The sequence below is a fragment of the Rhinoraja longicauda genome, chromosome 24 (genome assembly GCF_053455715.1).
Source record: "Rhinoraja longicauda isolate Sanriku21f chromosome 24, sRhiLon1.1, whole genome shotgun sequence".
Taxonomy (NCBI): domain Eukaryota; kingdom Metazoa; phylum Chordata; class Chondrichthyes; order Rajiformes; family Arhynchobatidae; genus Rhinoraja; species Rhinoraja longicauda.
In genome coordinates, this window is record NC_135976.1 from 36,019,193 (window position 1) to 36,033,258 (window position 14,066).

General features: G+C 49.3%; 1 protein-coding gene across 1 annotated transcript in view; it reads left to right on the forward strand.

Moving 5' to 3' along the window:
* The window catches only part of LOC144605358 (sushi, von Willebrand factor type A, EGF and pentraxin domain-containing protein 1-like), a 47,019-nt gene extending 44,722 nt beyond the window's left edge, over nucleotides 1–2,297 (forward strand). The window contains exon 21 of the mRNA XM_078420509.1: nucleotides 1,241–2,297. Coding sequence (XP_078276635.1) covers nucleotides 1,241–1,302 — 62 coding nt within the window. The 3' untranslated portion in view covers nucleotides 1,303–2,297. The remainder of the gene's footprint in view (nucleotides 1–1,240) is intronic.
* Nucleotides 2,298–14,066: the final 11,769 nt, after the last annotated feature.

The window sequence follows — 14,066 nt, forward strand, 5'->3', positions numbered from 1 at the left end:
AGGCAGAGAATTCCACAGATTCACAACTCTGACTGAAAAAGTTTTTCCTCATCTCAGTTCTAAATGGCCTACCCCTTATTCTTAAACTGTGGCCCCTTGTTCTGGACTCCCCCAACATTGGGAACATGTTTCCTGCCTCTAACGTGTCCAACCTCTTAGCCTAGTCGCTCCAGTCTTACAACATTTGACAGTCCCGCCATTCAGGGAATTAACCTAGTAAACCTGCTGCACGCCCTCAATAGCAAGAATATCCTTCCTCAAATTTGGAGACAAAAACTGCACACAGTACTCCACGTGAGGTCTCACTAGGGCCCTGTACAACTGCAGAAGGACCTCTTTGCTCCTATACTCAACTCCTCTTGTTATGAAGGCCAACATTCCATTGGCTTTCTTCACTGCCTGCTGTACCTGCATGCTTCCTTTCAGTGACTGATGTACTAGGACACCCAGATCTCGTTGTACGTCCCGTTCCTAACTTGACACAATTCAGATAATAATCTGCCTTCTTATTCTTACCACCAAAGTGGATAAGCTCACACTTATCCACATTAAACTGCATCTGCCATGCATCCGCCCACTCACACAACCTGTCCAAGTCACCCTGCAACCTCATAGCATCTTCCTCACAGTTCACACTACCACCCAGCTTTGTATCATCTGCAAATTTGCTAATGGTACTTTTAATCCCTTATTGGGATGATCTTATGGAGGGATATAAAATCATGAGAGGAATAGATCGGGTAGATGCATAGAATCTCTTGCCCATAGTAGGGAAATTGAGGACATAGGTTCAAGGTGAGGGGGGGAAAGATTTAATAGGAATCTGAAGGGGTACCTTTTTCACACAAAGGGTGGAGCATGTATGGAACAAGCTGCCAGAAGAGGTAGTTGAGGCTGGGACTATTGCAACTTTTTAGAAACAGTTAGATGGATAGGACAGGTTTGGAGGGTTATGGACCAAGTGCAGGCAGGTGGGACTAGAGTAGCTGGTGTGGGCAAGTTGGGCCGAAGGGTCTGTTTCCACACTATCACTCTATGACCCTATCGTTCGTTGTGTTTACCTTTTAGCCCAAGGTGTTGATCATCAAAGACAAAATGAAACAACTTCACGTGATTACTGTTGGATTAGACACTAATAATGAACTATATCATTCAACCATATCTCAGGCGCTAAACCTCCAATGCTTGTGTCATCATTTCCATTAGTTTGATTTGTTTTTTCTCTCTCGTTGATTCACAGGACAACAACATATACTGTTGCTGCTTCTAACTGCAATATTAATATTCTGTCTTCAGTTATGATTGATGTTGCACAAAGAGCAAGAGAAGGCAAACTCGTTGATTCTCCGATTGCAAAAAGCCCTTTAAACGCCTAGATCAGTTTCACAAGAAACATTGCAAAATAATTTGTCTGGTTTGATTTTTTTTTTACAAAGTAGTGGAACCTTTGCTGTCCGGCAGCCTAGTGATGCATTGCAGGGGTGAAGGTTCAGCAATACAGCTGGTTACCGCTTACTGGCCACTGGTTACCAAGCTGGCCGCTAGTTACCAGGCTCCGGCTGTAGGTTAGGCTCCAGCTGTAGGTTATTAGGCACTGCACACTGGTTACTGCTCACTGGCCCCTTGTTACTATTCACTGGTCCCAGGTTACCAGTCACTGGTCACTAGTTACCAGGCTCTGGCAGTAGTTTACTGGGCACTGCACACTGGTTACCAAGCACTGGCCACTAGTTACTAGGCACTGCACAATGGTTACTGGTCACTAGCTGCTAGTTACCCGGCTCCGACTGTAGGCTATGCATTGCACAGTGGTTACCGCTCACTGGCCCCTGGTTACTGGGCTCCGGCAGTAGGTTACTGGGCACCATGCTGGTTACTGGCTCCTGGTTAGCGGGCTCCAGTCCCTAGTGACCGGGCACCAGTGACAAGCTGCAGGATGGAGTTGTGCAGAGTGGAATACCAAGCTAATCTTGTACAATACGTTGCAGTGGAAACAGATACTTAATTTAATTCAAATCATATATTTTTTTTTAAAATAACTTTAATCTGCCTAACAGCACCACAGATCGGTTTCAGTCCCAACCTCTGGTGCTGTCCGTGTGGAGTTAGCACGTTCTCCCTGTGACCTCTGTTTCCCAGTCCTCTGGTTTGCTCCCATGTCCCAGAGACTGGCAGGTTGGTGGGTCAGTTAGTCACTGTACATTGACCGTGCAGTGTAAATTTGATGGGATGGTCAAAAGGGCACAAAGGGACTGAGTGGGGAAACTGACTCGGCATCTGTGATCCAGATATTCATGTGAAGAATGTACACAATGATTTTGTATTAACTTAAATTATTTAAATCTGTTAAGAGTATTAATCAAATCAAAACTGTGCAGTATTGTATGAAAGATGAAGTTTTATTCTTATATTCTCTATGCTTATGAATTAAATAAAACACAGATGTTCTCTACGCTTAAATTATCGTCGAGTTGATCTGTTGTATTAACATAGAAAATAGGTGCAGGAGTAGGCCATTCGGCCCTTCGAGCCTGCACCGCCATTCAATATGATCATGGCTGATCATCATGCTCAGTAACCTGTACCTGCCTTCTCTCCATACCCCCTGATCCCTTTAGCCACAAGGGCCACATCTAACTCCCTCTTAAATATAGCCAATGAACTGGCCTCAACTACCTTCTGTGGCAGAGAATTCCACAGACTCACCACTCTCTGTGTGACGAAATGTTTTCTCATCTCGGTCCTAAAAGACTTCCCCCTTATCCTTAAGCTGTGACCCCTGGTTCTGGACTTCCCCAACATCAAGAACAATCTTCCCGCATCTAGCCTCTCCAACCACTTAAGAATTTTATATGTTTCAATAAGATCCCCCCTCAGTCTTCGAAATTCCAGCGAGTATAAGCCTAGTCTATCCAGTCTTTCTTCATATGAAATTCCTGCCATTCCAGGGATCAATCTGGTGAACCTTCTCTGTACTCCCTCTAAGGCTAGAATATTAAATATTGAACGCATTTATAAGCTATCATGAAAATCGGGATAAGTTCTTATCACTTCTGAGGGTAAGTTGTGATTGATATAATATGATAATTGCATTTTCACTGTATTTTTCACATCCATTAACCACAAAAAAACAAAGGGAAATCAAGGGTTGGTCTTGAGTGAATGGGTGTGAAGGTTTCATCTCTGAAACTTCCATTCAGAGGGGTTGGGTTTGGAGAAGAAATCTGTCTTGGGCTGATTTGGCACTCTGGTGTCAGGCCAATAGCCTCCTCTTGAATGTCACTAAAACGAAGCTGATTGTGGACTTTAGAAGGGCTAAACATCCAAGGACGTACACGCCACTGGAGATAAATGGGTCTACTGTGGATAGGATGAGCAGTTTTGAATACTTGGGAGTCTGCATCACAGAGGATCTGATATGGGCAACTCACATTGCCGCACTGGTGGGTAAGGGAAAGCAGCGCCTTTGACAGCTGAGGAAATTCAGAGTGTCTCTGAGGATCCTTCATTGCTTCTACTCTGGGGCTGTAGAGAGCATCCTGTCCGGCAACATTACAGTCTGGTTTGGGAACAGCTCTGCCCAGGACAGGATGGCCCTGCAGAGAGTAGTGCGTTCGGCAGAATGCACCATGGGAACTACGCTCGTCCCCCTGCAGGACCTATACATCAGGAGGTGCAGAGCCAGAACAAGCAAGATTATGAGGGACCACTTCCACCCCAGCAACGGTCTGTTCCAGATGCTACGGTCAGGCAAACGCCTCCGCTGTCACGCAGTGAAAACGGAGAGGATGAGACAGAGTTTCTTCCCACAGGCCATCAGGACTGTCAATTTTTATAACTCCAGAGACGACATTTTTTTGTCTACACTATAGTAACTTATTAACTTTATTTATATGCTGTAACTGTAATTCTTTTTTTGTGCACAATCCGCAGACATTGCCACTTTCATTTCACTGCACATCGTGTATGTGTATGTGACAAATAAACTTGACTTGTCTGAACCCATCATTACAAGACTGTGCAACCTAATTCCTCCCCCATTTCTTTTTTTGTCACCCCAAGATTTAAGGGGAAATCTTTCCCAAGGCCATGAGATATCTCCATAGACAGGAGAATGGGGTTGAGAGGGAAAGATAGATCACCCATGATTGAATGACAGACTTGATGGGCCGAATGGCCTTATTCTGCACCTCGAACGTGCAGAATGTCACACACCTATTATGTTATGACAACCAGCCCATGAATAGACAATAGGTATAGGAGTAGGCCATTCGGTCCTTCGAGCCAGCACCGCCATTCAATGTGATCATGGCTGATCATTCTCAATCAGTACCCCGTTCCTGCCTTCTCCCCATACCCCCTGACTCTGCAATCCTTAAGACAGGGGTGTCAAACTAATTTTCACTCCGGGCCACATCAGCATTATGGTTGCCCTCGAAGGGCCGGTTGTAACTGTAAGACTGTACAATACAATACAATACAATATATCTTTATTGTCATTGTACCCAGGGGTACAACGAGATTGGGAATGCGCCTCCCATACGATGAAATAATTTAAGTGATTAACAGCAACCCAACGAAACGAAACAATTGTAACAGTTTTTAGACAGGGTAAAGTGCAAGTTGATCTATGCATTGTGGCCATCCGGCTCAGCAGGACCGGTTCATAACAGCTATGAACCGGTCCTGTATAAATGTAACTAATTCTTAACATATTGTTAAATAACTGTCTGCATTTGATTATTATTTATTGAAATGAACAAATATTGTACATGCATTAACATAAATGTTAAAATATATGTAAGCACAAATTGGGCCCGTTCCTCGTAGGGTTTCCATTGCGACCTGGGGAAATCGCGTTTTTTCTTTAAAATAAATTGTCTCTTAAAAAAAATATATATATATATATCAATGGGGTGGGGGGAGGGGAGGGTGAGGAAGGGAAAGGGGAGATGGAGAGGGGAGGGGTGGGTGAGGAAGGGAAAGCGGAGAGGGAGCCTCTGACACTGTCCTGCCAGTGGCCATCTTCTTTCTCCTTCACTGTGGTGCAGTGCTCCTCCAGGGGAGGGGGAGCGCAATTAAAGGCGGTACAGGGAAGGGGAGAGGGTGTAACCGAGGAGCCATTGACGAGGCCAGGCCGGCGGCGAGGCTGGGCCAGTGGTGAGGCGAGGCTGGGCCAGCGGGGAACGGCTAGGCGAGGCCGGGCCAGCGGCGAGTGAGTTCAACAGATCTAATGGCTTTAACTGTGCATGTACAAAATTAGATTTATGTACTGAGGGTAAATGTTGCATTTCTTTTCGAAAATCATCACCGTTAAGGTCAGCAGGATATTGCTCTGATAAAGATAAAGCTTTTCTCTCCACATCACTTTCAGGCATGGTGAGATATTTTCCACCATTTCCACCCTCCCCCTCCACTGCCCGCCCCCCCCCCCCATTCACCCACCCCTTCCCCTCTCAACATCAACACACGGGCCTCACCCTACCGATCCTTCCATGGACCCGTTGGCGGCGAAAACGACAGACCCGTGCGTGCGGGTTTTTTTTAATAGACAATAGGTGCAGGAGGAGGCCATTCGGCCCTTTGAGCCAGCACCGCCATTCAATGTGATCATGGCTGATCATTCTCAATCAGTACCCCGTTCCTGCCTTCTCCCCATACCCCCTGACTCCGCTATCTTTAAGAGCTCTATCTAGCTCTCTCTTGAATGCATTCAGAGAATTGGCCTCCACTGCCTTCTGAGGCAGAGAATTCCACAGATTCACAACTCTGACTGAAAAAGTTTTTCCTCATCTCAGTTCTAAATGGCCTACCGCTTATTCTTAAACTGTGGCCCCTTGTTCTGGACTCCCCCAACATTGGGCACATGTTTCCTGCCTCTAACGTGTCCAACCCCTTAATAATCTTATACGTTTCGATAAGATCTCCTCTCATCCTTCTAAATTCCAGTGTATACAAGCCTAGTCGCTCCAGTCTTTCAACATATGACAGTCCCGCCATTCCGGGAATTAACCTAGTAAACCTACGCTGCACGCCCTCAATAGCAAGAATATCCTTCCTCAAATTTGGTGACCAAAACTGCACACAGTACTCCAGGTGCGGCCTCACTAGAGCCCTGTACAACTGTAGAAGGACCTCTTTGCCCCTATACTCAACTCCCCTTGTTATGAAGGCCAGCATTCCATTGGCTTTCTTCACTGCCTGCTGTACCTACATGCTTCTTTTCAGTGACTGATGCACTAGGACACCCAGATCTCGTTGTACGTCCCCTGTTCCTAACTTGACCCAATTCAGATAATACTCTGCCTTCTTATTCTTACCACCAAAGTGGATAACCTCACACTTATCCACATTAAACTGCACCTGCCATGCATCCGCCCACTCACACAACCTGTCCAAGTCACCCTGCAACCTCATAGCATCTTCCTCACAGTTCACACTGCCAGCTTTGTATCATCTGCAAATTTGCTAATGGTACTTTTAATCCCTTCATTCAAGTCATTGATGTATATTGTAAATAGCTGCGGTCCCAGCACCGAGCCTTGCGGTACCCCACTAGTCACTGCCTGCCATTCTGTAAGGGACGCATTTATCCCCACTCTTTGCTTTGTCTGTCAACCAAATTTTCTATCCACGTCAGTACCCTAGCTCCAAAAGCAATGGGCGTGACGGTGGCGCAGCGCTAGAGTTGCTGCCTTACAGCGAATGCAGCGCCGGAGACTCAGGTTCGATCCTGACTACGGGCGCCGTCTGTACGGAGTTTGTACATTCTCCCTGTGACCTCCGTGGGTTTTCTCCGAGATCTTCGGTTCCCTCCCACACTCCAAAGACGTGCAGGTATGTAGGTTAATTGGCTGGGCAAATGTAAAAAATTTCCCTAGTGGGTGTAGGATAGTGATAGTGTGTGGGAATCGCTGGGCGGCACGGACCCGGTGGGCCGAAGAGCCTGTTTCTGCGTTGTATCTCTAAATCTAAAAAAAAAATCTAAATCTAAACCATGCGCTCTAATTTTGCCCACCAATCTCCTATGTGGGACCTTGTCGAAGGCTTTCTGAAAGCCGAGGTACACCACATCCACCAGCCCTCCCCAGTCAATTTTCCGAGTTACATCCTCAAAAAATTCCAGAAGATTAGTCAAGCATGATTTCCCCTTCGTAAATCCATGCTGACTCGGAACAATCCTGTTACTGCTATCCAAATGCTCCGCAATTTCGTCTTTTATAATTGACTCCAGCATCTTCCCCACCACTGATGTCAGACTAACTGGTCTATAATTTCCCTTTTTCTCTCTCCCTCCTTTCTTAAAAAGTGGGATAACAATAGCTACCCTCCAATCCACAGGAACTGACCCTGAATCTATAGAACATTGGAAAATGATCACCAATGCGTCCACTATTTCTAGAGCCACCTCCTTAAGTACCCTGGGATGCAGACCATCAGAAACAGAAAAATAGGTGCAGGTGGAGGCCATTCGAGCCGGCACCGCCATTCAATATCATCATGTCTAATCATCTAAAATCAGTACTCCGTTCCTGCTTTTTTCCCCATATCTTGGTGCCATTTACAAAATTTACATCAGGCCCTGGGGATTTATCAGCCTTCAGTTCCATCAGTCTACCCAAAACCTTTTCCTGCCTAATGTGGATTTCCACCAGTTCCTCTGTCACCCTAGGATCTTTGGCCACTAGAACATCTGGGAGATTGTTTGTATCTTCCTTAGTGAAGACAGATCCAAAGTACCGGTTCAACTCATCTGCCATTTCCTTGTTCCCCATAATAAATTCCCCTGCTTCTGTCTTCAAGGGACCCACATTTGCCTTGACTATTTTTTTCCTCTTCACATACCTAAAAAGGCTTTTACTATCCTCCTTTATATTATTGGCTAGTTTACCCTCGTACCTCATCTTTTCTCCCCGTATTGCCTTTTTAGTTATCTTCTGTTGCTCTTTAAAAGAGTCCCAATTCTCTGGCTTACCACTCTCCTTTGCTATGTTATACTTTTTCCCTTTTATTTTTATGCTGTCCTTGACTTCCCTTGTCAGCCACGGGTGCCTCTTACTCCCCTTAGAATCTTTCCTCCTCTTTGGGATAAATTGATCCTGAAACTTCTGCATTATTCCCAGGAATACCTGCCATTGCTGTTCCTCCGTCGTCCCTGCTAGGGCCTCCTTCCAGTCAATTTTCGCCAGCTCCTGCCTCATGCCTCTGTAATCCCTTTGCTATACTGTAATACTGACACTTCCGATTTTCCCTTCTCCCTCTCAATTTGTAGAGTAAAAATTATCATATTGTGGTCACTGCCTCCTAATGGCTCCTTTACCTCGAGTCCCCTTATCAGATCAGGTTTAGTTACACAACACTAAATCCAGAATTGCCTTCTCCCTGGTCGGCTCCAGTACAAGCTGTTCCAAGAATCCATCTCGGAGGCACTCCACAAACTCTCTGTCCTGCGGTCCTTTACCAACCTGATTTTCCCAGTCTACCTGCATGTTGAAATCTCCCATAACCACCGTAGCATTACATTTGTGACATGCCAATTTTAGCTCCTGATTCAACTTGCACCCTCAGTCAAGGGTACTGTTTGGGGGTCTGTAGGTGACTCCCATTATGGTCTTTTTACCCTTACAATTCCTCATTTCTATCCATACTGATTCTACATCTGATTCTATGCAAGGGAGTGAATATCAGTCCTTACCAACAGAGCCACCCCGCCCTCTCTCCTGTCTGTCTTTTCTATACGTTGTGTACCCCTGAATATTCAGTTCCCAGCCCTGGTTCTCTTGTAGCCATGTCTGTGATTCCCACAACATCATACTTGCCAATGTCTAACAGCCTCTAGCTCATCCACTTTATTTTTTATACTTTGCGCATTTAAATACAACACTTTAACTTCGGTATTCATCTCCCCTCTCACACCGGTCACAATTGACCTGACCTTACTCTGTTATCCCTTCTAGAACTTCCCTTCCCATTTATTCGAGAGTCCTTTGCAATTTCTCCAAAATTCGCAATATTCCTTTGTATGAATGCAAAGGAAGGGATAAAGAAACTATATTTTGCATGAAGCACTCTTGCCCACACTGCTTGCCACTTTCTAAGTAATACTTCCATGGGAAAAGGGCAGGCTAAGACGTTATTCTGTGTAGTGCAGGGGGCTGAGGATGATTATGTAGAAGATAGACACAAAGAAATGGAGTAACTCAGCGGGACAGGCAGCATCTCTGGAGCGAAGGAATGGGTGACGTTTCAGGTTGAGACCCTTCTTCAAATAGCTTTTTGTCTATCCGGTTTAAACCAGCATTTGCAGTTCCTTCACATGATGATTATGCAGAGGTCAAGTCGTCAATTTTATTTGCATAGCACATTTAAAAACAACCCACGTTGACCAAAGTGCTGTACATCAGTTCAGGTACTAAGAAACAAACATACAATGGCACACAAACATAACAGCACATACATAAACAGTTCACAGCGCCCCCTCAGAGGGCCTCAAACGCTAGGGAGTAGAAATAGGTTTTGAGCCTGGACTTAAAGGAGTGGATGGAGGGGCAGTTCTGATGGGGAGAGATATGCTGTTCCACAATTTCCGAGCTGCAACCGCAAAGGCGCGGTGTATAAGTTCATGAAGGGAATAGATAGGGATGTACAGAGTCTTATACTAGGGTAAGGAAATCAAGAACCGGAGGACATAGGTTTAAGGTGAGAGGGGAAAGGTGAGCAGCGAGGCGTGACCGGGCCAGTAACGGGGTCAGTGGCAAGGTGGGGCCAGCGGCAAGGCAGGTCCAGCAGGGGAGGTGCAAGGCCATCGGCGTGAGGCCGGGTTAGCGGCGAGGCGAGGCCAGGCTAGAGGCGAAGCGGGGCCACCGGCGCGAGGCGAGACCGGGCCGGCGGTGCGGCCGGTCCAGCGGGTAACGGCGAGGGAAAGCCGGGCCAGTGGCAAGGTCGGGCCAGTGGCAAGGTCGGGACACTGGCGCGAGGCACGGCAAGACGAGTCCAGTCCAGCGGGGAACGGCAAAGCGAGGCTGTGCCAGCGGGGAGGCGAGGCCGGCAAGCGCCAAATCCAGGCTTGCAGCAATGGTGAGGCTGAGCCAGCGGGGAACGGTGAGGCGGGGCTAGGCCGGTCCAGCGGGGAGGAGCGAGGACCCAACAGCGGCAAGGCGAGTCTGGGCCAGCGCTGAGGCCGGACCAGCGGCAATCGGCGCGAGGCGAGTAGCGCAATAGTGAGGCCAGGCCAGCGGCATGGCAAGGACGGTCCAGCGGGGAATGGCGAGGCAAAGCCGGACCATTGACGAGGCGGGGGCGAGGCCAGCGGCGCCGCCAAGCCGGGAACGGCTAGGCCAGGTCAACGGCGAAGGAGGCTGGGCCAATGGCGATTCGCGAGGCTGGGCCAGCCAGGAACTACGAGGCGACACTGGTCCAGCGGCTAGGCCGGTCCAGCGGGAAACGGCGAGGTGACGCCGGGCCAACAGCGATTGGCGAGGCCAGACCACCGGCAAGGCCGCACCAGCGGGGAATGGCGGGACAAGGCCGGTCCAGTGGGAGACGGCGAAGCGAGGCCGGGCCAGCAGCAGGGCGGGCAAGCAGCGAGGCCGGTCCAGCGGCCAGTGGCGAGGCTAGGCCAGCGACGGGGCCGGTCCAGTGGGGAGGAGCGAGGCTGGGCGAGTGGCGAGGCCGGGCTAGCAGCGAGGAGAGGCTGGGCGAGCGGCGAAGCGAGGCAGGGCCAGCGGCAAGGCTGCGCAGCGGCGAGGCCGGTCCAGCACGGAATGGCGAAGCCAGGCCAGCGGCGAGGCCGGTCCAGCGGGGAACGGCAAGTGAGGCCGGGCCGGCGGCGAGGCCGGCAAGGCGAGGCTGGTCCAGTGGGGATCGGCGAGGCGAGGATGGCAAGCGGCGAGTCTAGGCTTGCGGCGAGGCTGGGCCACCGGCGAGGTGTGACCGGGCCAGTGGCGAGGCCTGGCTAGCAGTGAGGCGATGCCGGGCCAGCGGCGACCGGTGACCTCCCACGCAGGTCACGTGGAGAACGTGGAAACTCCGTACAGGCAGCACCGACAGTCAGGATTGAACCTATGTCTCTGGCGCTGTAAGGCAAATGCGCCACTCTACGGCCCCTAGTTCGATGTTATCTCATTTTGCCATCCACTCCCTACGCACCAGGGGCAATTATACAGAGGTCAATTAACCTACAAACATGCACATCTTTGGGATGAGGAAACCAGAGCACCCAGAGGAAACCCATGGGGTCACAGGGAGAATGTACAAACTTCACAACCCCGGGTCTCCAGTGCTGTGAGGCAGCAACTCTGCCTGTTGCTCCACTATGCCATCCTTGTAATTTTACCATTTCTTCTGTCAGTAAAGCAATGGTCTTAACACCATTCTCTGGTGAATTCCATTGTATTCTTACTTCCAGTCTAACCCGAAGATAGACACAAAATGCTGGAGTTCACCATTTAAGGTCTTGGCCTGAAACGTCACACATTCCTTCTATCCAGAGTTGCTGCCTTTCCCGCTAAGTTATTTCAGCATTTTCTGTCAATCTTTGGTTTAAATCAGCATCCGCAGTTCCTTCATACACACTCCAGTCTAACCCGATCTATATACTACTATAATTTTATATATTTAAATGATGTCACCTCTTAGCCTCGGCAACAACAGGGAAAACTGACCCAGTGAGTTTTCAGTTCACAGTGAAATTCTGGCGATTCTCCTCCATATATTTTCCAGACTGAGGATGCAGGCCCTACCTCCCCACTTGCCAGAATTCATTAAAGAGTTGCACGTGGTAGTTAGAGAATGCAGGGAAGAGTTGGTGAAAGTCTAGAACAAACATCATCAATAGGAGATAGACTTAAAGGTGGATACATCCTCAACTGCTGTCAAAAGTCAGGAATAAATTACCAGAGGTCTGGCTGATTTTTCAATCTTTGCTGGCTGCGTAATTTCATCAATTGTCACATCATGGCTACACTGTGTGCTGTGCATTTGAAATCAATGACCTTATGTAGTTAGGCTGGAAATTATTTGGTACAGTTTCGATTTGATATATTAACTAGCAAGGGATTTGAAGTTCTGCATGGTAGGCTGCACTGGAAGGTCAGATCACATGGGATCCAGGAGAGCTAACCGACTGGATTAAGACTTGGCTTCATGGAAGGAAGCAGAGGGTGATGACAGAAGGTTGTTTTCGATCTGGTGGCCTGTGACTGGTGCTGTGCCTCAGGGGCGAGGCGAGGCTGGGCCACCGGTGAGGTGTGACCGGGCCAGCGGTGAGGCCTGGCTAGCAGTGAGGCGAGGCCGGTCCAGCGGGGAATGGCTAGGCGAGGCCGGGCCAGCAGCGTGGCGAGGCAAGGCCGGGTTTGGGTCGAGGCTGGGCCAGTGGCGATGCATGTCCAGCGGGGAACATCGAGGCCAGGCCAGGTCAACGGCGAGCAAGGCCGGGCCACCGTGAAGCTGGGCCAGGAGGCTAGTGGCAAGGCCGGGCCAGCGGCAATCAGCGCCATGCCAGGTGAGCAGCGTGTGGCGAAGCCGGGCCAGCGGTGAAGCGAGGCCGGTCCTGCGGGGATCGGTGAGGCGAGGCCGGGCCAGCGGCGAGGCAAGGCCAGACCAGCGAGACAGGCCACTGGCAAGGCGAGACTGGGCTAGCGGCGAGGTGAGGCCGGGCCAGCGGGGAACGGCGAGTCGAGGCCGGGCCAGCAGCGAGACTGGTCCAGCGGGGAACAGCGAGGCCGGGCCAGCGACCATTGACGAGGCCAGGCCGGCGGCGAGGCTGGGCCAGTGGTGAGGCGAGGCCGGGCCAGCGGCGAGTGAGTTCAACAGATCTAATGGCTTTAACTGTGCATGTACAAAATTAGATTTATGTACTGAGGGTAAATGTTGCATTTCTTTTCGAAAATCTTCACCGTTAAGGTCAGCAGGATATTGCTCTGATAAAGATAAAGCTTTTCTCTCCACATCACTTTCAGGCATGGCGAGATATTTTCCACCATTTCCACCCTCCCCCTCCACTGCCCGCCCCCCCCCCCCCCCCATTCACCCACCCCTTCCCCTCTCAACATCAACACACGGGCCTCACCCTACCGATCCTTCCATGGACCCGTTGGCGGCGAAAACGACAGACCCGTGCGTGCGGGTTTTTTTTAATAGACAATAGGTGCAGGAGGCCGCCATTCGGCCCTTTGAGCCAGCACCGCCATTCAATGTGATCATGGCTGATCATTCTCAATCAGTACCCCGTTCCTGCCTTCTCCCCATACCCCCTGACTCCGCTATCTTTAAGAGCTCTATCTAGCTCTCTCTTGAATGCATTCAGAGAATTGGCCTCCACTGCCTTCTGAGGCAGAGAATTCCACAGATTCACAACTCTCTGACTGAAAAAGTTTTTCCTCATCTCAGTTCTAAATGGCCTACCGCTTATTCTTAAACTGTGGCCCCTTGTTCTGGACTCCCCCAACATTGGGCACATGTTTCCTGCCTCTAACGTGTCCAACCCCTTAATAATCTTATACGTTTCGATAAGATCTCCTCTCATCCTTCTAAATTCCAGTGTATACAAGCCTAGTCGCTCCAGTCTTTCAAACATACGACAGTCCCGCCATTCCGGGAATTAACCTAGTAAACCTACGCTGCACGCCCTCAATAGCAAGAATATCCTTCCTCAAATTTGGAGACCAAAACTGCACACAGTACTCCAGGTGCGGTCTCACTAGGGGCCTGTACAACTGCAGAAGGACCTCTTTGCTCCTATACTCAACTCCCCTTGTTATGAATGCCAACATTCCATTGGCTTTCTTCACTGCCTGCTGTACCTGCATGCTTCCTTTCAGTGACTGATGCACTAGGACACCCAGATCTCGTTGTACGTCCCCTGTTCCTAACTTGACCCAATTCAGATAATACTCTGCCTTCTTATTCTTACCACCAAAGTGGATAACCTCACACTTATCCACATTAAACTGCATCTGCCATGCATCCGCCCACTCACACAACCTGTCCAAGTCACCCTGCAACCTCATAGCATCTTCCTCACAGTTCACACTACCACCCAGCTTTGTATCATCTGCAAATTTGCT